At 46.2% G+C, this 24,473-nt stretch overlaps 1 protein-coding gene across 16 annotated transcripts in view; it reads right to left on the bottom strand.

Moving 5' to 3' along the window:
- Positions 1 to 24,473, bottom strand: part of ZBTB38 (zinc finger and BTB domain containing 38) — an 86,062-nt gene that overhangs the window by 5,652 nt on the left and 55,937 nt on the right. For 11 of the 16 annotated variants that reach the window (XM_079100369.1, XM_079100370.1, XM_079100368.1 and 8 more), the window contains one exon: positions 17,069 to 24,461. The exons of 1 other annotated variant lie outside the window; for it this stretch is intronic. In XM_079100369.1, the coding sequence (XP_078956495.1) occupies positions 20,868 to 24,461 (3,594 nt within the window). In that variant the 3' untranslated portion in view covers positions 17,069 to 20,867. Of the gene's footprint in view, positions 1 to 7,575; positions 7,809 to 13,913; positions 14,093 to 17,068; positions 24,462 to 24,473 lie in introns of those variants that run through there. 4 more of the 16 variants (XR_013757229.1, XR_013757231.1, XR_013757228.1 and 1 more) reach the window with 3 other exon arrangements.

Below are 24,473 nucleotides of genomic sequence, written 5' to 3'. Positions count from 1 at the left end.
TATCACATTTGATCTTTTCATTAGTTTATGGACATTTGGGTTGTGGGCATATTTTCACCATTATGAATAATGCTGCTATGAGTCCTTGTTTTCAAGTTCATTTGTCATGGGTATATGCCCAGGAGTGGAACATCCAGGTCATGTGATAACTGTTTAATCTTGGGAGGCACTGCCAACCCGTTTCCAAAGCAGCTGCATTTTACGTAGACACTAGCAATGCATGGGATCTCGATTTCTCTATATTCTCTCTCGCTCCTGATATTATCTGTCTTTTTTATGATAGCCTCTCTGGCGGATATGAGGTGACATTTCATTGTAGTTTTGATCTTCATTTTCCTGACAGCTATTGATGTTGAGCCTCATGTGCTTATTAGCCATTTGTGTATCTTCTTTGGGGAAAAAAAGGTCCAATTTGGATTGTTGGCCCATTTTAAAATTGGGTTGTCTTTTTATCTGAATCCTTATAGTGCTTTATACACCTAGATATATCTTTTTATCAGATATATGATTTATTAAGTGTTTTCCACTCTCCTGTGGTTGTCTTTCCATTTTCTTCATGGTGTCCTTTGAAGCACAGAGGTTTTAAATTTCGGTGATGTCCGATGGATCTAATATTTTTCTTGTGTCACGAGCACTTATGTTGTCACGTTTAAGATTCAGTTCACGGGGCTGGGGAGATAGCTCAGTTGGTGGAGTGCTTGCCTTGCAAACACAAGGCCCTGGGTTCTAATCCCCAGCACCAAAAAAAAAAAAAAAGAAAGAAAGATTCAGATCACTTTTAAAAGTTATCCTGAGATGAAAATGTTATTATGTGATAAAAACGAATACATTATTTATATACATATAAAGCAATTTAAATACCTGGAAAATAGATAGGCCTTCTAGAATATGCACATATACACATATAGATTGTCTTTCTCCATTAGTAACAAGAAGGTCCAAAAACCAAGGAGAGCTCCTAGATTCACCCCCATGGAAGAATAGAGAGAGGCATCTTTATTGGAAAGATTGCTTTAAAATGTCTGAGGAGGGTGAAGATGGGCTGAGGGGTTGATTTTACCCATGTGAACCACACCCAGTTCCAATAACAAAAACAATAAATGTGGAAAACATTTCATGAAGTTCTCTGATATGAACAATTTTTCATTGGGGCCAGGGGTGGGAGGCCAGCAAGTCCCAGGAAGAAGTTTGCCAGGATTGGAGGTTGGGGGAAGAATTCAGAGGCACCATAAAACAGATTTGGTGAATTCTTTCAACCCAGAATTAGTGGGAGTTTGTTTTTCTGAAGACTGGACACTAGATGTCTCAGTTTCATTGAGTTGGTCAAGAGAAAGACAGGAAATCACACACACACACACACACACACACACACACACACACACACAGGTCGGGAAACAGGAGTTGTGTCCCATCGTATATGATGTAACCTTTACATGGTTGTTAGAATTTAATTTCAGTCAAACTTTCTTTGAAATTCGGCTGTTCTTTTTAATTAAAACGCTTTGAAATATGCACCAGGCCCTGTCATTCTCTGGATGAGGAACTAGAAAAAATGATATTGAGAAACTTTTCTTTCTTTCTTTCTTTTTTTTTAAACAAAGCTGTAGATGAAAACACCATTGGAAATCAGGTGAGAATTCAAAATCTACCTCTAGAAAGCACCCACTGCCATTGAGTGATTTACAAGAAAACGTGTAGGAAGGTAAAACTAGAAAGTGCACCAGATGAGACACGTGGGGCAGAGAGAAAAGCACGGATCAGGAGCCCAGAGGCATGATTTAACCCCGGAAATCGCTGCCTTTCTGCGAGTCGATGCAACTGAAGACGGGATCCACATGCCCCCTCAACACCCTGCCCTCCTGGGTCCGGGTGGATCTGGTCCTGCCTGGATAACTACAGAGGAAGGACAGGGATAAGAGGCTCGTTGTCAGTCCAGGAACCTCTTAGGTGACACTTTTGGTACTTCCTGGGAAATCACCCTTTGCCCTTTCCTCTGCTGCCCGGGGTCGGGGCCGCCCCCACACCCCTCCTCAAGTGCAAGTGATCCAGGCCCACGAGGTGGAGCTGGAAGAGGGGCCCAGGGGTCCGGTTGTTCCCAGACTGCTGGGTTTCACGGAGAAGGAACAAATGACGCTTGTTCTTCAGAGCCGCACAATGAGCGGCTTTCTCCTAGGCCCTGACCTTTCCCAGGAAGAGGCCGAGCCACTTGTCAACTCTGCCTTCGCTGCAGAGAATACGTGGCAAACAGCAAGAGGCCTCCTTGCTAGTGAGGGCATCTGGAAGCCCCCGGAGCTTCTCTCACAGGGCCCGGGGTGCCGGGCTGGTGGGTACGACCCAGTTTTAGGTAGAAATGGAATACTTAAAATACAAGTCAGATCTGGATGGCCTGCGTGATGGCCAATGACCACCATGTGGAGATTCCATGGCAAACACATTGCTGCTCACCCCTGATCCATGTCTTCTTCTTTCGGATTCACAGAGGCCTGATTATGTACAGCCATGGGGTGACCGTGAATCCAGCAGCCTTTTAATAGCCGCCCCCTGCCCTTTTGCCAGGAGTTGGTCTTTGGGGGGCTGCTAAGGGCCTTTGAAGAAGGCAGAACATCCTTCTATGCTTTCTTCTTGTTTTTAGCCTCGTGTGAAACCCTACCACTTGGACTGGCCTGGCGTCTCCTGACCCAGAAGGTGGACATTAAAGACAGACTTGGTGGGTAAATAAAGGCCCGGGCCCTGGTGGGTACAAATGAGCTTCAGACTTGCCTGCTTTAGGATTCCTTGTTTTTTTTTTTTTTTTTCTTTTTTCTGGATTTCAGTCCAAAGCATCCTGCTTGTTATACAAACTTCTTTCCCAGCTGATCCAACACTACCAGGCATAAGACAAATCTTCAGCAAACCATTTATAGAACACTTTGGTTTTATTAAGGTTTCAAGAAAGATTCTGGAGGATTCCTGAGGAAGTTTGTGTCATTCCAATACAGAGGAACTGGAAATCACATCAGGCTAGAAGGCTAGGGAACGCTGCTTCCTGTCAAGACAACAGCCTGTGTACCTCAGAACTGGCTTTCTTTCTTGTTTAGTCATTTCTCTCCCGAAAGGATTTAAAACTGAGACCCATCTTGGCTGTCCATCCATCCATCCATCCATCCATCCATCCATCCATCCATCCCCATTCATGTGAGCATCTGCCAGTATGGCAGTGATGTGGTTCCTGGGGCTCCCTGAGCTGGGTGCCACAGTACTGTGACGACTGTGGCAGTGACGTGGGTCATCGGCTATGGCTTCGTTAGTTCACAGCCTCCTCCCTTCATAACTAGGCTCTCCTGGAGGTGGTGTCAGAGGAAGTCCTTGGGGGAACCTAGCCTAACAAAGATTTATCCAGTGTCAACTAGGCCAGGGCCTCACGGCTGGGTGTAGGGTCAGAGACCTGCTGCCATTGTGATACAGGGACAGTTGCATCAAAACATGTGGAACAGGCGCTGCTGGTTTAGAAGAAAGTCCAGGGAAGGAGACAAAAATTCAGCTTCACCAAAGTTCATTTGCCAATGAGGACATAGATCAGAGAGGTTAAGTCACTTGATGGGTGGATGTTCAAGTTCATCAAGTTATACACGAGATTTGCATACTTTACTGTGGATATGTTTTATTTCAATAAAAAAGCAAAAAGGAACACAAGAAAAAAAATGACCTTCAATATTTCTTTGCCACCATTCAAAGAAAGGAATAAAGCCCTTCGTGTATAAGGGGAATATTAATGATACTAATGATACTTTACACATTTTAATAATAATGGAACTGGTCCTCTTAATTTGTATTTTTCATTGCTCTTCTGCTAGAAGCTCTTCTAAATCCTTGTTGTTGTTGTTGTTGTTGTTTGTTTTGATGTCCCTGGATGGGCTTAATCTCTTCTAAATCTTAAATTGAAGTTTCAACGGTAGTTTCAAGGAGATGCTTTTGAGTGGGTGTTGTTTTCTGCAGATGATACCTGATAGGAGTGTTGCTATCTGTGTTAATCTTAGAGTTCAGGATTAGGTCTCCAAATTGTTGGCTCCCACTCTAGGTCTGTCACAAAAATTTGGGAATGCTTCTTTGGGAACAACCTGTGGGTGACTTTTGGGCATGTGCAGCTTGCTTTGGCAATTGAGTTGATCACAGTTTAGCCTTACTAAAAGGAATCCTAAGGGTAGCAAATGTTAGAACACCTATCTTATCTTGCCCACCCAAAGGAGCAGAGGAATGCAATTCTAATCAGCAAAAGGGGAGTTTATTGGCTTACTGAAAACCCAGGAACAGAAGCAGCTTCAGGAATGGCTGGATCCAGGGTCCAAACAATGTCATCTGAACTGTGTTTCCCTCTACCTTGAGGCTCTTCTGTGTCAATTAGATCTCAGGTCCCAAGTTGGCCCCAGTCAGTTGTGGATTTTCCCTTGTGTTGGCAACATGGAGGCAGAACCTCCAGACTGTGTATCCCCTCCGTTCCAATGAGGAGAGAAATGTACCTTTTCTCTTACACCATTGCCAGCGGTATTAGGTCTCATTGTCTCTGAGTGGGTCACGTGCACTTTGCTGGCCCGATCGCTGTGGTCTTGGAAATGCAGTGTATGGATTGGCTAATTCTCTTCATCAGAGCCCTCCCCAGGCAAATGGACAACTTCCTTTCTCTCCAGAGAGTTCCCTGGAGCCACTGTGCATCTCTTCCTCTTTCTGGTTTCAGAGGATCATCATAGCTGTGCCCAGGGGCTGTGATGTGCTCTTACCTTGCTGTCCCATCACTGGGCTGCCTGAGCGGGGATCAGGCCGTCCAGCCAGCGGCTCCTGTCGTTGGCATTCCTACCTGGCCTCTGAGGCTGGCGGCATTTTAGCTCTGGCCAGAATACTAGGTGGGTGCCATCGTGTGGCAATTCAGTGGTGCTTAGGTCCCTACTGCTCCCTCCCCCATCCTAAAAATGCGCAGTGTCTTCCCCTCTCAGTAGGTGGACGATCCTTGGGCATCTCTTTGCTCTGGTGATTGCCCTTTGAGAAGCTGCCAAGCCAGTCCTGCAGACACAGCTCCTGCTTGTGGCCCACGACGGCTCGGGGATGCTCCTTACCTATGTGACGGTCCACAGGCACCTTCTGGTACCACCTCTCCTAGGGCTGTCCCACTCTGCTCCACACCACCTTCCCCATCCCTCCTCTGTAGGGGTCTTTGCCTATGACCTCAGGTCACTTGGTGTGAGAGTGCGTCTGTGTGTGCGCTGCAGTGGGAAGGGCGTCTCTCCCAGGTCAGGCAAGAGGCAGGTGTAACTTATTTATGGAGTGAACTAAAATTCGGTAAGGTCCATCCCAGGACTGAAGCAGCACCTGATGATCTGTCGCGTTACTGTCTGTCTGATTCTGAGACCTCACTTAATGTTAAACTCAACAACCCTCGGTTGGGGATCTCGAAGGGTAGGTCCCACGGAGAAAAGCTGCTGATGGCAAGCACGCACTTGGTTAGTGCAGCATGACGTTGATTTCCTTCAGAGGCAGGAAGTGAGCAAGTTCCTGGAGAGGAGGGTGCCTCCCTATGAGGATGGGGCCTGGGCTGTCGCCTACTTCCAGCTGGCGTGTCAGCGCCCTCTGCTGGCAAGATTTTCCTTTGTGCTCTGCACAGAAGTGGGCAAAGTCTGTGGTTCCCTGTTCTTCAGAGAGATGCCACCAGACTAATGCCCCGCAAGGGTAGGGCAGACCTGGTTTCCATGCTGACGCTTTTCCTAGGGGGCCAGGGATCGGAGTTTAGGCAAGGATCCTATCCCTGCCTCCAGAGGCTTCTTCTCAAACACAGACAGCTTGCTCACATTACTCGGATATATATTTTCAGATCTAAACATGTTTCTTTAAAAAAAAAAAAAAAATCCTCAAAAAGAATATGTTAAAAAAATTTCACTCCAACCCATCTATGAAATTTCTTAAAAATAACATGTTTACAATTTGACGAAGTGAACTATGAATATTCTGTCAAAATAACTTCATTTTTTGGTCTGTGTGGGGCAGGGGCTGAGGCACCCTTTTCAAATACACAGATTACACACCTCCTATCGCCACACCATCTCTAACCCCCGTGAATGTGAAATGCTGTTGGGGGACAGAGCCTTCATCTGCCTCTTAGGTCAGGCAGACCTTTTTATTAACTGTGCAGGCACAGCTGTCTCAGGAGACGCCATGCTGGAAGCTGGACACTCAGTTGAAGCCACTGGGCAGGGCCATGAGGGCCCTGCTGGTGTGTGTACTGACTAAACAGCTCTTGTCTACAAAGCTCTCATGCCTGTGGGACCACTTGGTGGCACTTGAGAGCTTCTCCGGCCTGTGCCGTTTGCCTGTGGGTGGGGCCTCTGCAGCCATCTTCTACTGTGGGGCTGCAGCTCCTCAGCAGAGCTCATGGGAGGAGCAGTGAACTCCAGACCAAGCGGAAACCAACCCTCTTGGTGGGGTGGGGAGGCTGGGAAGCAGATTCCTTTGCTGTGAGGTCCTGTAAGGGCATCTTCCACCCACCAGAAGAGACCAAGCAGGCTCGCCAGCATGGAGAGAACCAAAGCAAGGGGACGCAAAGGGGACCCAGAGATGAGGTGACACATGAAGAGAGGGTTTCTACTTCCTGGTTCCAACTTTTCCCTGTCTTCCCTTAGAGTCTATCTTATCCTCTTCTTTCCAACTTGCCATTCGGTTGAAGCAATAAAAGATCACTAAGGCATGAACTTCTGTTTAGATTGCATTTAATACAGAAGAGAAGAACGCTGAAAAGTTTTGCTCCAGAGCTCAGAATTTGAGTTATTTTCATGCAAACTACCAGAGACCCGCAGAATACAGTGGGGCCTCTGTTAACAGAATTTTGTTTCCATGAGAATTAAGCAGAAAACCATTTTTTCTTTGTCTGTTTGTTTCCACCTTTGGTATAAAAGCCTAAAATGCACACACAAAAGCACAACATTGAAAACAACTTAGAGGCCTATTAATAGGAGACTGGCTAAACATTTCATGCCACAGAACACTACAACACCATCCAAAGAATAGGACAGATCCATAGCATGGAAGGCTCTCTAGGATCCATAGTTAAACAAACAAAATAATACATTCAGTGGCCTGTGTTGTGTGCTTTCATGCATACGACAAAAAAGAAAAGGGAAAAATATATGAGTTCATTTGCACACACACATAGATATGCTCGGATTAGCATGGGATTCTCTATTTGCATGGGATGCTCAAGCTCAGGCACAGTGCATGCCTTCAGGGAGACATTGCGGGGACAGAGAGGAAGGGAGTCCTCTTTTTCTCTGTTTACCCTTTTGCACTGTGCAAAAAAAAATATTTTCCCCACGTTCAGGTATTAGCTCTTTCAATACACTCGTCCTATAAGAAGCACACCCAGATGCACTTTATCAAGTATGGTTCGACACTCCTGGGCTCACTTTATTCTAATGTTTGCTTTCATCTGTGAAAACGGTTGTGCAACCAGGTGGAGGCGGGTAGGGGAAGAAAAGGCTTCTTTTCTTCCTGGCCCTGCAAGGTGGGGGCAGAATGAAACAGGCGGGGTGTAGTCTGAGCATGGTAAGGCAATACCTGCGGCCGGGAACCGCCCGGAAGTCAGCTGGGGTTCCTGCCTCCCGTGTGCGTTCTCGAGGCTCAGAGCAGTGGAGTCTTTAGACTTGGACCTTTAGTTCCTGCATCTGTTAAACGGTGAAAATGAGGCCTTCTCTCCTGGTTCTGAGGAATAACGGCGGAAGCACCTGGCTGAGTCTTAGCTAAGTGCAGGGCGTGGGGTGTCATTTTGATTGAATTTTCTTCAGTGTATCCTAAAAGGAGGTACACAGCCTGGATTGGTAGTGATTAGGAGGGTCAACTATGATGTGGATGCCCGGGGTTTGAATTCAGACTCTGCTGTTCAGAGATTGTTAGAAGAGTTTTTAAAAAGAGTATGTTTCCCTCCGGTTTGAAGAACTATCTTCTATCAGCATGGACATCTTTGACATCAGTCATCAGACTAGAGACCAGTCTGGGTCTGAGGCCAACACATACGAAAGTAAGCAGAGAGAAGAGGGATCGTGGGAGAAATTAAAGAGAAAATATATCATTTTGCTTGAACCCTTGGATCCAGCTTTGCTGAAGCCCACTACAGCCAGGTGTCCTCTAAGGACAGATGAGCTCTGAGATGCATCATAAGGCAATTTTGTCATAGTGTGAACGTCATAGATTGCACTTACGCAAACCATGCTATTGGTTGATGACTTGATGTGGCCTCTTGATGCAATGAAGAGGTGCGCTAAGCAAGAGGCCAGTGCTGGCCTAACAGTTGACTGTTCTTCGTTAACCTTTTCCTTATATATATAAGTAGGAGGTCATGTGAGGTGGTGAACATCTGCAACTTGGGAGGCTGAGGCAGAAACATCACAAGTTCAAGGTCAGCCTCAGCAACACAGTGAGGCCCTAACCAATGTAGCAGGACCCCATCTCAGAAGAAAACATAAAAAGGGCTGGGGATGTGGTTCAGTGGCTAAGCACCTCTAGGTTCAATCCCTGGTACCCAAAGCAAACAAAATAAAAACAAAATCCAAGACATATGTATGTATAGATGTAGGAGTACAGTCTAAAATAACGATGAAAAGTACAGTATGGTAAATGCATAAACATAGCATAGTCATTTGTGATCATTATCAAGTTTTATATACTGCACATAATTATACTGCTGTACTTTTATATGGCTGGCGGGGCTGTGGATGTGTCTGCACCAGTAGGACCACAGACTCCAGAGTAATGTGTAGAGCTATGCTGTTGCAATGGCCATGATGTCACCAGGCAACAGGAATTTTTCAGTTCCATCATAAGCTTCTGGGCACTCTGATGTGTGTGTGGTCTGTCATTGACTGAAACTCCACATCACATGATTGTATATCCCTGAATGGTGAAGAACTGGGTCACTGCCTCTGGAATTGAGGAGGTCCTCCCTCAGTTTCCTCATTTTTGTGTCAAGGCGTAAAAACATGTCATACTAGAAACCAGGTCACGTATGGCCCACCCACCCAGCCACCCTTCATCGGATCCCGATTCCAGGTATGCTCTGAAAATGGGGATAAAAGGGTGAAGAGTGAATTCTGAAGGAAATTTAGGCGCCTTCCCCATGAAAATAGGAAAAGACTGAGCAGGAAAACCCATTGCCAGCCACATCCTGCATAGGGTTCGAGAGATTTGGATAGGTCATTGCTTTTTCTTAAGAGTGAACTCAATTAAGGCATTTGCCAGTACATGGATGGATTGGAGACGATTGTGCTAAGTGAAATAAGCCAATCCCCCAAAACCAGGGGCCAAATGTTCTCTCTGATATGCTGCTGCTGACATAGTAAGGGTGGGGGAGGGAAGAATAGAAGTTCAATGGATTAGACAAAGGGGAATGAAGGGAAGGGAGAGGGGTAGGAATAGGAAGGACGTAGAATGATCGGACATGACTTCCCTGTGTTCATATATGAATGCGTGACCCGTATAACTCCACAACAGGTACAACCACGAGAATGGATCCTAATTAGAATAAGTTATACTCCATGTAGGTATAGGATGTCAAAATTCACTCTACTGTCAAGCATATCTAAAAAGAACAAATTTTTTAAAAAAAGAGTGGACTCAAAAATTCTGGGAGCAAATACTTCGTGTGGGCAGCTGGAAGCTGTGCATTAAGCTGGGTCCCCAAGAGGTTTTTCAGAGAAATGAGAGAAGAGGGGGCTTTGTGAGCCGATGGAGGGATTTTAGCAGGGTTCTGGCAATTGGGCCTGTGGTTGTTCCCTTCAGTCTCCCACCCCAGACCTGCTCGGCCTGGACAGATGACTGTGTGGTCTAGATGTCTCCCCACTGCTCAGGAAAGTGGACAGTCCCATTAGCTGTTTAAGACTTGTTGGTCTATTAGTTCTCCTGTTGCAGTTGCTGTCCCTCCTTGTCGGGACTAATGACACGTTAACTAACTCAGGCTGACTCCTTACTCCCTGGCAAGTGAGCAAGATCAAGGCCTCAAAGGCGGTTTCAAAAGTTAATGATGATAAATCAGACCACCGTCAGGGACTGGTTAGCAACAGTTTCACAAACGTGATCAGCTCGTGCTTGCCATATAGTCCTATGGGATTCGCCTCTGTGAACCGCCCTCTCCCCTCCGTGCCTTGCTGACCTTTAAGCTGATTGGTTCCTGCCTAGCCTTCACCCTACATAAAAGCTGTGTGACTTCCTCAATAAAGAGTTCCTGCTGTCACTGGTCTCCCTGACGCGTCTCATTGTCCTCCGCCCGGAGGGCTGGGTGCCTTTCCTGGTCTGGCCTTGTTGGGGAGTGCTCCCTTCCCTTGCCGCTGGTCGAGAAGAGCAAGGGGCCTAAAGACCCCGACACCTCCCCCCAACCCTGCCACCACAACTCCCCTTCCAGAAGAGCCTCTTCCCATTAGGGCGACCAGTCACGCTGGTTTGCTAAGGGGGCGCGTGGGGGCACTTCCTTGAGGACTCACATTTGGACAGCACCATGCTCGTGCTGGGGACATGGTGCTAAAGGAGTCAGCTCTGGGCTTAGCCTGGCGGAGCTGCTGTCTGACAGCTGAGGCTGTCAAACATGGATTTTGCTAGGGAGAGGTGGTGAGGGCCTGGGCAAAGGTCCGCAGGACTGGGGGGCTGCCTCATACAACAGGAGCAGGACAGAGGCCTTTGGAAGGGGTTTCTGCATTAGGAATTGAGAAACGACCCTGTGTGCCGATAGCGATGGGGTAGGAACGGACATTTCAGTCTGGCCAGGAGCTTGTACAGAGACAGTGTGGTGGACGCCAGGCGTTTTGGGGAGTGGTGGCAGCTATCCCCCAGCCCCACTCCCAACATTTGCAGGCCTGGGGTCAAGCACACAAATGGAGGCTGTATATCATGTGTCTCAATATTTTAAAGTTCTCTAGCAGGCCAAGAGCTCTTAATTACATGCTCTTAATTTATTCTCCTACACTGTACACGAACGGTCTCTGGTTCTCAGGGTTTGGGGGAGAGAGCAGCCACTCCCGAGATGAGTCAGCTTCGTTCCAGCAACATGCCACTGCTCCATGAGGTGACTCACCTTGTGGAGTCAGCCATGTCATTTCCTTGTCCCTTCATTAGAGGGACCAGGAAGTGCATAATTCATTGGAAGGCCCAGACATTCAGTCCATTATCTTGTACAGGAGGGGGCACTGAAGGAACTTGAAAATTCTTCCCGAGGCTGGTCTACGCCCTACATTCTAACTCTCTCCTCCAAGCCTTAGGCTCCCCCATATCTGATCCTTTTGAGTTGCTGACTACAAGTTCCATATTTTAAATATTTATGAGAAAACACACACACACACACACACACACACACATGCACACACATTTCCATTCCTTTCTGATTTGATAGACAAAAGCAAAAGTAAGAAGTCTTCCATTTGCCTTGGGCCACGAGACCTATATTTTTACCCCCCACGTAAATGGAATTTCTTTCCATTCATAAAATTTTTGGGCATTTCTTTTTCTCTCTCAGATGCTGAGAGGGAGCTCCAGAATGCTCTGGTTTTGCTCCTGGGCCCCCGATCACGGTAGCTCTGCGATGAGGAGCTGTGTCACGGGCTCCAGGACCTTCTGTGCTCTGAGCTCTGGCGCTAGCTCTCTGGGATTAGTGCTCTCTCTCCACATACCAGCTGTACCACCTTGGGTAAGTTATTTAACTTCCGTGTCTTGACTCCCTCTCGGGGGTTATCCCTTGCAGAAGCTCATCTCTAAATGCCGCCATCAGTTCCTTCCCTTCCTGGGTGCACCTGCCACTCTCCCATTGAGGATCGCCCACCCCTCTCCTCCCTTGAATCTGGGATGGACTCTGATGGCTTTGACGCCAGCCTGGGAAGCCTTTTCCAGCCCCACCACCATCTGACTAGAACCACGCAAGAGGTCCTGCTCAGCTGGTCCTAGTCCAACCACAGAACCTTGTGAGATGATAATAAGTGGGTGTTTTAAGTCACTAAGTTTTAGGGCACGGTACCACAAAATATAGCTACAATAAACACAGATGGCAACAGTCACCATGCCTTCCTCACAAGCTGGATGTGAGGATTCAATGAGTTAAAATTCATTAGACACTTAGAATAGCGCTGGCAATGCCATGTTGTCAGCTGTTCATCCCTGTGTCCAAAATACCTGAGAAGAACCGCTTAGAGGAAGGCTTGTTCTGTGGTTCTGGTGAGGGAACCAGGGCTGCTTCACCACTGAGCTACACCCCTGGCTCTTCATATATTTTATTTTGAGACAGGGTCTTGTTAAATTGCTCGGCTGGCCTCAAACTTACAATGCTCCTGCCTCAGCCTCCTGATAGTAGGACTTCTGGGCACGTGCCACCGCGCCCACCAAGGAAAGGTTTATCAAGGAAGGATCACGGTTTCAGAGGTTCAGATACCGTCAGCTGCTCCAAGGCGGAAGCATCATGGCAGAAGGCTCAACCCATGGCAGCCAGCAAGTAGAGAAGGGAGAGACAGGAAGGGGTGGGGGACGGATTCAGTCCCGGAGGCTGTGCCCACAGGGACCTACTTCCACCAGCCATGCCGCCGTCTGCCTGCACTTACCACTCAGTAGTTCATTCAAATTATCAACCTATCAAATGGATTAATCCACTGATGATGTCACAGCCCTTGTGATCCAATCATTTCTTAAGGCTCCACCTCCGAACCTCGTCATTTTGGGGATCATGCTTTCAACACACGACCTTTGGTGGGGGTGGGGGTCACTTCAGATCCAAACCAAAGCAAATGCCAACTGCCCTATAGAATATGTTGAATAAAGAAATGAGCGACCTAGGACTCTGAGAGCATTAGACTCTCAAGCTAATAAAATGAGGAAAGCACAGTCTTGGTCACTCAGTTCTGAGATACCTTAGTCAATGTGGATCAGCTGCTGAAAGTGAAAAGAGTGTCCTGGAGACCAAGAGGCTAAGAGTTGGTCTGTTGTCTGAGCCTGGGCAAGTCCCTAACTCTGCCAGGCCTCAGTGTCCCCAGCTCCCAAATTAAGGTGGTAATCATTGCCACGATGGCAGATCTACAGGAAGGACACTTGGGAAAATAGTCGCGAGGCGCTCTGAAGCTCATAGATTCTTCAGGTTTACTGAGACACCTCATCCTGACCCCTCCATTTGTGTCTCTCTGTCAAACATTGATCTGTGCTTCTGTTGGTTGTGGTGACGCATGCCGGCAATCCTGGCAGCTCGAGAGGCCCAGGCAGGAGGATCACGAGTTTCAAGTCAGCCTCAGCAACTTAGCAAGGCCCTAAGCAACTCAGCGAGACCCCATCTTTAGAGAAATATAAAATATAAAAAAGGGCTAGGGATGTGGCTCAGTGGTTAAGTGCCCTAGATGCAATCCCTGGCACCCCCCCCCTAAAAAACCCAAACCAAACCAAACAAAAACAACAACAAAAAACAACACTCCCCAAACTGCATCTTTAAATTAAACCCAGCTTCCACAGTCCTGTGGCAACTGATCTCTCATCAACGTTCTCCACTCCCTTGCCTCCTCATCCGTGGTTCCATCCGCCATGTTTCTCAGACCACAGGTTCTGCTCACAGCTGCCTTTCTCTGTATTTCTTCTCCTTTTATAGCTAAGCTTCTGGAAGCAGGAGTTCTTACTTGCTGTCTCCACCCTCTCCCCTCCATCTACTCCCCGCTGCACCACCACACTGGACCTACCCTGGCCAAGATCACCGCTGAGTCACCAGAGCAGGCTCACACCAGCTCTCACGAGCCAATTGGGGGCACCTCTTCCGATCACCATGTGCAGTGCTGTCCTGTCGGTTCCTTAAAATCATCCTCAGTGGGGGGGTTGACAAGACAGAAATTGGCCACTGCTACAAATCAGGGCCTCCCTTCTCACCTAAGAGCTGGTTGTTGAATACTTACCAGCACAGCACTGCCAATGGCCTGCTGGGTGCCAAAGGCGCTCTCCAGTCTTTCCTGACGGAGACACTTGGTCACTCTGAGTGGCTCTCCCTCTCTGGCTTCTCTGCTGCCACAGTCTCATGTGCAGGTTTTTAGGTCACTTGTCTTTCACATAGTGGCATTATCTGCAATTCTGGCTTCTTCCTCAAATAAGTGCAAAGGGGACATCTTGCATTCCCATAGTTTCAATGATTCTAAAACCAAAAGATGACCCTTGATCCCTTCCCAGGCTTCCCTGCCCGTATCCAATCCAACATCAAGTCCAATTCAATCTCCTGCATCGCTCTCAAATCCTCTCCTTCCTCTCCATCTTTACTACCACCACATGGTTCAAGCCACTGTCCGCTCCCGCCTGGACCACTGCTTTCTTTCAGTGCCTTCCTCCCTTCCTTCCTCTCTTTCCTTGCTGGGAAAGGAACCTAGGACTGCCTGCTGCACAAGTGCTCACCACTGAGCTCCACGTCCAGGCTCAGCGGCTTTCCGTCGCTGGTCCCGTGCAGACCAGATCCTCAGCAAGACCTGGAAGGCCCGTGTGCCACGGCTCCCGCCCTCCAGTCTGATTTTAAATTCGCGTCTCCTGCATCCCGGCGGTGACTGGCCTCCTACCCACGGTGTTCTCCAGAGGCAGACCTCGGCGTGTGCCATTCCCTGTACCTAGAAACCCTGCTCCTTCCCAACTCTTATTCATCTTTCAGATCTCAGCTCAAAAGTCCCTTGGGGATGGTATTCCTTGAGCTTCCAGACTAGGTCACTTCCCCTCTCAGATGTTCTCATAGCGCCATGTGGCTCTTCTTCGTAGCCCTTACGGTGATTATAATTACTTAGCTTTTTGTGTTCTCCTCCTGATCACAAGCTCCAGGGACTATTTGTTTTGCCCCCCTGTTGTATACCCAGTGCCTAACTCAAGTATGTTTTGAATGAATGAAACACATCTTTCAAATCCATATCTCAAATCAGTCCCCTCTTCTGAATTTCAGTGCCATGTATCTAATTGTCTGCTGGTAACTCCATCCTTCCTGTTGTTCCCCAACTTGGAGTCACCCTTGATTCCTCTCTCTCTCTTTTTGTAACCCCCTGGTACCTAAATCACCCAGCAAAGCCTATCAAATCTGTCTTCAAAATACATTGAAGGGCCGGAGAGAGAGCTCAGTCGATAGAGTGCTTGCCTTGCAAGCACAAGGCCCTGGGTTGGATCCCGAGCACCACAAAAACAAAAAGAAAATACATCTAATGTCTTAGCAGGATACTCTGTGCTTCCTCGTGGAAGACTGTTAACAACTGGAAAGTTGATTTGCTACTGCAGACATCGTGAACAACCTGATTTCCTTAAAACTAAATTGTGAAGAGGAAAAAAAATAGACACAGAGGATAAGCAGTAGATTAAAAGAGAGACATACCATCTGATAATTGCACTGTGGGACCTTGGTTGGATTGATTCAAGTTGTTAAGTTTTAACTGATGGGATTTGATGATATCAAGGAATGATTAATTTTTGAAGTGTGATTACAGTATAGTTAGGTTTAAAATGCTTATTTTTGGCCCAGTGCAGTGGTGCACACCTGTAACATTAGCAGCTCGGGAGACTGAGGCAGGAGGAGGGCAAGTTCAAGGCCAGCCTCAGCAACTTGGTCAGGTCCTAAGCAACTTAGCAAGACCCTGTCTCTAAATACAATATAAAAGGGGCTGGGGATGAGGCTCAGTGGTTAAGTGCCCCTGGTTTCAATCCCTGGTAGACACACACACACACACACACATACGAAGCTTACTTTTTTAGAATAAGCATAATGACATGAATGACGAATGGTATGATGTCCAGGGCCTGCTTCTGAGTAATACAGCAGAGGGGGAAGTAGGTGAGGCACAGACAAGAGTGGCCTGAACTACAGATGGCTGAAGTACCATGGCTGCCCTGGAATCTGCTAAACATCCATTTTTGCACAACTGTACTTTCCCGCATTAAAATATGAAAATTATCTCTATCCAAAATGTGACCTGTTCTTACTTTTTCCCATTCCCACCCTTGTCCAAACCACAGCCTCCCCCCTGACCTCCCTGCCTCCATCCCGGCCTTGCCCTGCAAACCGCTAACTACACTGCTGCACCAGAGTGAGCTGCTCAAACACATCAGGTCCTCCCTCTGCCTGCGAGTGAGTCCTCAGGAGGCTTCTCATTTGGCTTAGACCGTGTGGAACCTCTCTCTGACCTATCTCCTGCCACTCAGCCCCTCACTGGCTCCCCAAGTGCCTCTGTGCTATCAGGATAGAAGTTCAAACCCTCCTGTGAGCCTGTAAGTCTCCAGTGATGTGACCTCTGCCTATCTCTCCAGGGTCCCAACCCAAACCTCAAGCTTTGGGGACAGCCTACATCCACCACGGCTCCCTTGTTCTAACTCTCCAGCTTGGACCTGGCCCCTGTGGTGAAGGCCCAGCTCAATACCACTCCTCCAGCTCAGGGCTCTGCTTCATAAGCATCTACTGCTTCCTCAATCGTTCACTGGACTGAAGTTCCTTGAACGCTCGAGCTACCTCTGTATCTCAGTAGCCACAGTCTTGATAAAATGCCCAACACTCAACATTAAGCACATTTTGAATCAATGGATTTAAATTCTACACAAATGAACATTGTTGTATTTTTGAAATCTGTGACCAAAGTTTGTGACCAAATCACAAACTTTATATTTATTGAAAAAGCAATTTTGATTTCCCAGGAAAACATCAAAACAAATAGATGTCTTGAGGGTCAATGATGAAATAATAAAGATAACAATACTTCTGATTGGTTCTTCCATCCATTGTCCAAATTTTGAGTGTGCAGTTTTAAAAATTGCACACCAAGACATTTGCTTACTGACCGTCTTGTTTGAAGAATCAGGGTCAGAGGGAGCAAACTAGAAAGGGGTGCTTCTGTCTCCAGAAGATCAGTTAATAGATGGAGGAGATCTGGGGAGGGAAAAGGTACAGACTTCTCAGATGTGGATGAAATTGAAATAGAACTGTTGCCTCTGCAGAGAAACATGGGGACAGGAAGCAGAGACGCATCGGCCAATGGGGGAAGAGCAAAGGACCGCAGCAGGAACGAACAGAACTGAACTAATTAAAAAATAGGTACAAACAGCATTGCCTGGCATGATTTATTTTTACGCTTTTAATTCTGGTACTTTTCTCAACTGTTACAAGTTCTTTCAATATTAAATCTGTTGTTTGGGTAGGTAATGAAGTTAGTTTTAGCAGATAACGGTTATCAAAGTTTCGGTGAGTCTGGTTTGTCTCGCCCTTTAAATACAAAATTGATGCTATGGCCAGTTATTGGTAAGCCAGAAATTTGAATTATTTTTCCCTGTGTGGGTAATGGATTGTACTGCCTGAGCCACCGACACAAGCCATTAGACATTTGTGACTAATTGTATGCATTTGCAAGACGATTAGCTAAGGTCGGGAACATGGTTTGTGACAATGGAACAGAGTTCTTCCTTCATGTGAAAAATTACTAGCTTATAATTGCATTATATTATAATTTCACTCCATAGTCATAAAAAGAAAAACAGTGTAAAAACTCTTAAAAACTGGTTTTATAAAACCAGGTCACATCCCTATAAAGAGAAGCCTGAGTCGGTGACACGGAGCTTAGCGCTGCCTGCTTCAGCCTGCTGCAGGGCGGCTGCACGACCTGCCATGCCTAAGGCTGCTCTGCCTTGTCACGGCTGGTTCCTCGTGCTCCATTCCATTTATAGTTAGCATTTTGCTCTAAGATGTGGAGAGGTAACAAACACAGGAGCTCTGGAGTCAGGAAGACCCAGGTTGGAGTCCCGGCTCTGTCTGGCTGTGGGACCTTCTCCATGTCACTATAAAATGATGCGGAGGGCTACTTCAGGGTGGGGTTGTTCATGGGAGCCCAGGTAAAGACATTTGCAGAATACCTCCACGACAGCCTTTCACTCACTGAGTATGAGGTCAGGCCTATTCAAAACACTCCATTATCAGAAGACTGGATGTCTCTTATTCTGCTTTTTCTTTAAATGTCATAATCCATTGGAGACCTAAGGATGTAAATGGGGACCAAGAAATGTAAACAAGCACAGCCACAGAAATATATTGAATGAATAATCTGTGAGATAAAGCCGTGACTCACACAGAAGAAACAGCTGCACAAAAGGATTAACATTGAAACATTTAAAAAGAGACTTAACGTAGGAATAAGCTATTTTAATCAAGCAAAAACAAATTTATATTCATTATTTCTAAAAATAAAATTAGACTTTTCCAACCCTTAACATCTGCATTTAATAATATCTTCTAATCAAAATACAGATGCTAAAACAGCAAATTACAATATATCTTGTACAGCATACAGTATGTTCACTGTTTACACTTACTTAAATTCTAGTTGGTCTTTATGTACTCAAAGCATACTTAAACATCACTCATAATAAAATTTTCACAATTAACAAAAAATGTGACAAGGTTGTCTTAAAACGGCTCTGCTATAAATTGTATAGAATATACAGAATTACAAAGTCAAGTATTTTTTTTATCAAAATATACACCCCTCCCTGAAACTAACACAAGCTATCAACATTTTAAACGAATAGTACAATTATAGAAAATATTTGCAAAATTATTTTTTCATGTATAAATATTCTGCCATATTTACTTTGGTCTAGAATTATCAGCATACGAGTCCACTTAAAAAATATCCACATGAGGGCTTCACTACATGTAATCATTTTATATTTATAGTTTTAAATCAAAATAACTAAAATACATAATTTATTGACTCATAATCCTAACTCAGATAAGACAAATCAGTGGATCACAGGGTTGCTTTTTCAGTATTCTAATTATCAATCTGAAAGTGATTTTCATAAGCCCTTTGTGACTATCTCCTTAACAAAACCCAAATGGATGGTGTAGGTATACATATATACAACATACAAAATAAAGTTGAGTTCGCTTGCAATTTCCCATTTTCCTCTACTATATAATACTGCATGTAAGTGAAAGTAGATGAACAAAAGATAAATGCAGATACAATATTGGGGTTACTTAACAGCAAACTACTACGGTATAAAAAGGTCAACTTTAATCATGTCCTTTTCTGGGTGTTGAAATGTTTTCTCGCCCACAAAAATCCATACTAAGCCTTCTTCGTGGACACATCACACTTGTCAAGAGAAACTGGAGTCCTCTGAGCTACTTCTTCATGGTGATAACCTTCCAACCTCAGATCACCTTGGGTTTCCATCTGTCAATCCAATGGACATGGATGGCTGCTGGTTACCCTTGAACTTGGTTCTGAATTCTGCTCTCTCTGGTGATCAAAAGGGAAGGAATGTATTCTTTCTCCCTCTATTCTGGCAGTTTTAAAAGAAAGAATCATTAAGTTTCAGCTTTCCAAAACCTAGTCCATATGACAGAATATCCTGTAGCGCAACTGGATTTTTGAGGGCAATGTTGACGAGCCGGGCCGGGTCAGTATAAAAGAACGGTAAAGAACCTAGGTGGGCTGTTAGCAAGGGATCGAGGTGTCTGCAGATAGAAACATAAAGCTTCTGGATTTGGGGATAGATTTCTGAGTGATATAATTAAGGGGCAGAACTCTATATTCCATCTCCCCAATCCTCAAAAACAAAGCTCCTGTGTGAGGAGGAAGGCCTATCACTTCCTCTTGCCCGCTCAAGTCATTAATGGGCCTGGAGGTGGCCTACTGTCCTTCTATTTTATTCTAGGATGGACTTGTGGGCTGCATGATCTCCAAGAAGGCTAGTAATCATAGGGGCGAGGTTGTCACTTTCCCTAGCACACGTATGCCTTGTACTAAATCTCCCGGACACTCCTTTAGTGGAACGGGAAATGCCAGGTTTACTTGCACCCTTGTCTGTCTGGAACAGACCCCCACATCCACGGCCATGGCCTTGTGACGGTTGGAAGACTGCAGAGTTTCAGAAGAATTTGACCCTCTCTCATTCTCTGAGGTGAGGCCATTGCAAAGTAAGGTATGGCACAGGTAATCACAGGTAAATTCTGGGAAGGCTTTCTCCCACAGATAAGGCATGACCTATGTTCTCTGTGACTTGAGTAGACCAGTTCTAGTAACAGCTCAGCCATACTTCCAGGGAACCACACAGCATTCCCTCTAAAAGCGTGCGCATGCTCTTAAGTCAGTTCTACTCATTTTCACACCAGTCCTCGTTATTGGCAGATCTATTGCTTGTCAGAATTCTCTGCAGGGGATATGGACAGTTCAAAGTTCTTGTGATTCATAAATGTATTTTACAAGGTCTATTTGCAGAAGTCGTTCTAGATAATGTATGAATGTCCTACTGTAGGTTCCTCATTACACACATTTTCAGTTATATTGTTAAGTGTTTCATATCTACCCATTAATTTAAACACATTTGAAGAGTGCAGAAGCTGGGTGGGAATAAATACTGTCATAGCTCACTTATCATTTCACATATTTTGAAGATGCCATCTTCATATCTGACCCTTATTTTCTCCAGTGATTAAAGACAGTTCAGTAGCCAGCTCTTATTAGCATTTACTATTAAGTTTTAAATTAGGCTAAAATTAAACTCCTCTTTCACTGGTAGAAATACCACAGCTAAGAACTTCATTAACTTTCACAAGATACTTGGGATGTTGGAGGATTCAGCTATTTTATTTTTGTGCACTTTATGAAGTTAATGCTAAAACTCAAAGTAGATGTTAGGATCCTTTTTTCTGGAGTTTTCACAAATGAGATTTTTTTTTTTTTTTTTTTTTTTTTACATTTCACTCCTTCATGACTGTTATTATGTGAACAAAAACAAAATTCTAAACAACAAAACAAAACAAAAAAACTAAACTAAAAAAAAAAAAAAAAAAAAAAAAATCCCCACCAACTTATCTTTCCGAAGATTTTTCTAACTACTGCCACTCAGAGGACATTTTCAACAATGGTTTGTGCGTGATCCTTTTGATCCTTTTGATCACCGTCTTCTGAATCCATGAGATGTCGGTTCTCCAAGGGATTTGAGTTTTCCTGGCTCACGTCCCCCGTTTTCTCCTGCTGACTTGGGTTTTTGAATAAGTGTTTCTTTTGATGCATCCCGAGAGCAGCAGCTGTTTTGCAAATTTTGGGGCACTGGAAGCAAGCAAAGCCTTTCCCATCATGCTCTCGGATATGCCTCTGCTCATGATTCCTTTTTGTGGAGAGATACAAAAAACTCTGGAAGCAGAACTGACAGCGGTAACGCTTTTCGCCAGTGTGGATTCTCTCGTGGATTTTGAGGGTCTCATTCAAGGTGAACGCCTTGTTGCAATACTGACAGATGAACTCTTTCACGCCCAGGTGGATGCGTTCGTGTTTCTGTAAGTTCCCTTGCACTGAAAAGCAGCGTCCACAGGTCTTGCACTGGTACGGCTTCTCCCCAGTGTGGCATCTCATGTGCATTTTGAGCGTGGAAGGGCTCTGGAACTGCTTGGCACACAGCTCGCAGACATAAGGCTTGGAGGTGAGATGCCGGTGGGGCCTTCCGTGGCTTCCGGCCCCGGAGGCTTTGTCTCCATCGCAGAGTTCACACTGCAGCTTGGGCATCTCTTTGTTGTCTTCTTCCTCAAAGGCCTTGTCTGGAGGCGACTTCCCCACAGCACAGTCTAGTTCTGCTGGGAATTTACACCTATTGCTCGGGCTCCTGCTGCCCCGCTCTTTCTTCCAGTTGACCTTCCTCATTTTTCTCAACTGTCTGGATTTCTTTTTGGGCTTGTAGTTGTAGTAAGGGCGCCACGGCTTGTCAGTGGAATCCTGGTCGCTTGCATCATCGAACACCTCATTCATCTCCACACACTCGGACTGGCAAAGCCCCAGGGGGCTGTCTCTGTGGGTCTCCAGGTCACTCTCTTGCGGCAATGCCTCCTCCTGCATTTCATACTTAGGTCTTCTCCCTCTTTTGTAAAATAATTTAGATCCTAGGATATGCCTCTTCACAATGGCTTCATTCCCAATTTTCACTGTTATTTGGCAAAGTGGGGCTACGTTGCTATTTGTGGAGGTTCCCGGCAGAGCAGGTTTTGCAATGTAGGTTTCAATTTTACTGGTTTCTTCAAGGTTTGTGGTTTTGCTCAAGGACCCTCCAGGATCAGCGGCATATTTTGATTCCTCCGCTATCTCTCCCCTGTTATGCGGAATTGTTTTCTTTTTCTCCTTAATGCTTTTGGGTCTGCTTGCAGATCTGCCCACTTTATCCATCTCAGGCTTGCTGTCATCTTTCAGGGGCTGGTTGATAGCTGGCTCTCCAGGGGTTCTGTGGTTGCTGTTGGTCATGGCAGCGACGGCATTGCTGTGCATTATCACCGATGAAAACTGGCTACTATGCACAATGACCGAGGGTGCCGGACCACTGTAGCTGATCACAGAGGCTGGGTTCTCACTGCCATTGCTCAAAGATGAAACAGGTAGTTCCCCTCCCTGGGGGTCAGAACTGACCGCATTGTCAGTGGACGAGACTGATACCTCAGTTGAATAGAAGTTATTGTCAAGATCGATTTTCAACGTCTCCTCTCCCCATTTGGTGCCCTGTGCGTTTTGTGCGTTGGCAGAAGTGGGCGTGTCCCGACACGCGGATGTTTCCAAAGGGACGGCGGGACTGTTGGTCAAGGCGTTCACGTTCTCTTGGAAATTCAGTGTAGACAACTCAGAGCTGCGTGGATTCTGAACAACATAGGCGCCAGGCGCGGACTCATTCATCTGACCGTTTTCTCGCGCATTTTCATAGGAAGAATTTCGATAGCTCTTATAAGGAGCTCTCTTGCACTTCATAGGCAGGAGCCTATAAAGCTTATACGGATAGACAGTAGGCTTCAAGCCCCCATTGGCTGTTTTTTTGCTGATGGAAAGTCTATGATCTATGGCATGGAAAGACTTCTGATGGTTTTTAAGGATATAGTAAGTCATAAAAGTTTCAAGACAGAAAATGCACTGATACCGCCTTTCCCCGGTGTGCCAGATTTCGTGTCTTGTCCTGTACTCTGCCAATGCAAAGACTTTGTTGCAGTAATGGCAAGGGTATGTTCTTCTCCACGAGTGGACATTTGCGTGCCTTCGGAGGCTGGATAAAGTCACATAACTACGTTTGCACACGACACAACTGTAGAGCATTTGCCCGTTAACAAATTTAACCATGTGGTCCGTGTCTGGCAAGGTACTTCCAGGACTGGAAAATTCACCAACCCTGTTTTCAGATAGCAACGGTTCTGGACCGGTGAAGGAACCTCCATTCTGTCCAATGGTGGGATAATTTTCTAAGAAGCGCTGGTTTTCTCCAGGGACAGGCATGTGGCTTGACCTCATACAGATCTGTTCGTGCCGATCCAGTCTGTTCAGGGTGGTGAACTGTTTGTTGCAATACTTGCACACTAAAGGCTCCTGGGTTGGCTTGTGCAGCTGCATGTGGGCACTGAGCAAAGCGCTGCTGTCGAAGGATTTGGAACAACAGCTGCAATTGTAGACCAGCGGAGGGACCTCTGCTGCTGCTGGTGGCCCAGGAACAGCCGAAGACTGATTTTCATCTTCCCTGGAAAGATGGACGTCGCCTTCGTTGCTGGGAGATTTGGAATGGGGGAGGACCGTGGCGGGCTGGGGACTTCTTTCCTGGGTAGCCTCTGGGGCGGTCACGGGCGGGGGTGGTATATTTTCTGAGGTTGAGTCAGAATCCTGGGGTATGGAGAAGGTCTTTGGCTTCCGGCAGGTTTTCGGCTTTGCGGCAGGAGCCTCACAATCGTCCTTACCTGCTTGGGCAGGTGAGCTGCTCTCGTGCTCGCGCGCAGGCTGGCTCCGGTAGGCCTCGGTGATGGACGAGACGGCGTACGAGTGCTCGGCCAGCGTGCGGACCGGCTCTGCCTCCTGGCAGACATCGGTCCTCTCCAGGCCAAGGCTGGCCGTCCGCATGGAGTCGGAGACTTTTTTGAAACTAGCCCTCAAGTCCAGCGGAGAAAACATGTTATTACTATTTTCTGTCTCGATGATGGAAAACGCATTCGTGATCCTTGGCCCGTTAGTGATGGCTGGCTCTTCGTGCCTTTTCTCATTTTTCTCTTCTTTGACCACTCCCTTTTCAGTAATGCAGAACACATAGGGACCTGGGGAATTCGAGAAGTTGCGGTCAGTCAGATCTTCCAGGAACGATATTCCCAGCTTTTTCCCCGCAGCCGCAAGATCGGTGACAGTTTCCTGTCTCTTGACGACGACTGTGGAGCTGTAGATATAATTAAGTATTTCTGTGAACACTTCAGCTTTGAGATCATCCAGCTCCAGGACATGGCTGGAAATGCAGATTGTGTGGCTCCAAAAGATGTTTTTGAAATAAAGGCTTGAAGCGGCCAGGACATTGCTGTGGGCTTTGAACTTGGTATCTTCCACGATGATGGTGACATCACATAAAATGCCCCGGATACGCTGCTCATTTAAGATGGAGAGCACCGTGTCACTGTGAAAGTCATCCTTGAGGTCCCTGGAAAGGGACATGACTGTCATCTGAAACAAGAG

The sequence above is a fragment of the Sciurus vulgaris genome (genome assembly GCF_902686455.1).
Source record: "Sciurus vulgaris genome assembly, chromosome: 10".
NCBI classification, from domain to species: domain Eukaryota; kingdom Metazoa; phylum Chordata; class Mammalia; order Rodentia; family Sciuridae; genus Sciurus; species Sciurus vulgaris.
This window is presented reverse-complemented; position numbering and strand designations above follow the sequence as displayed.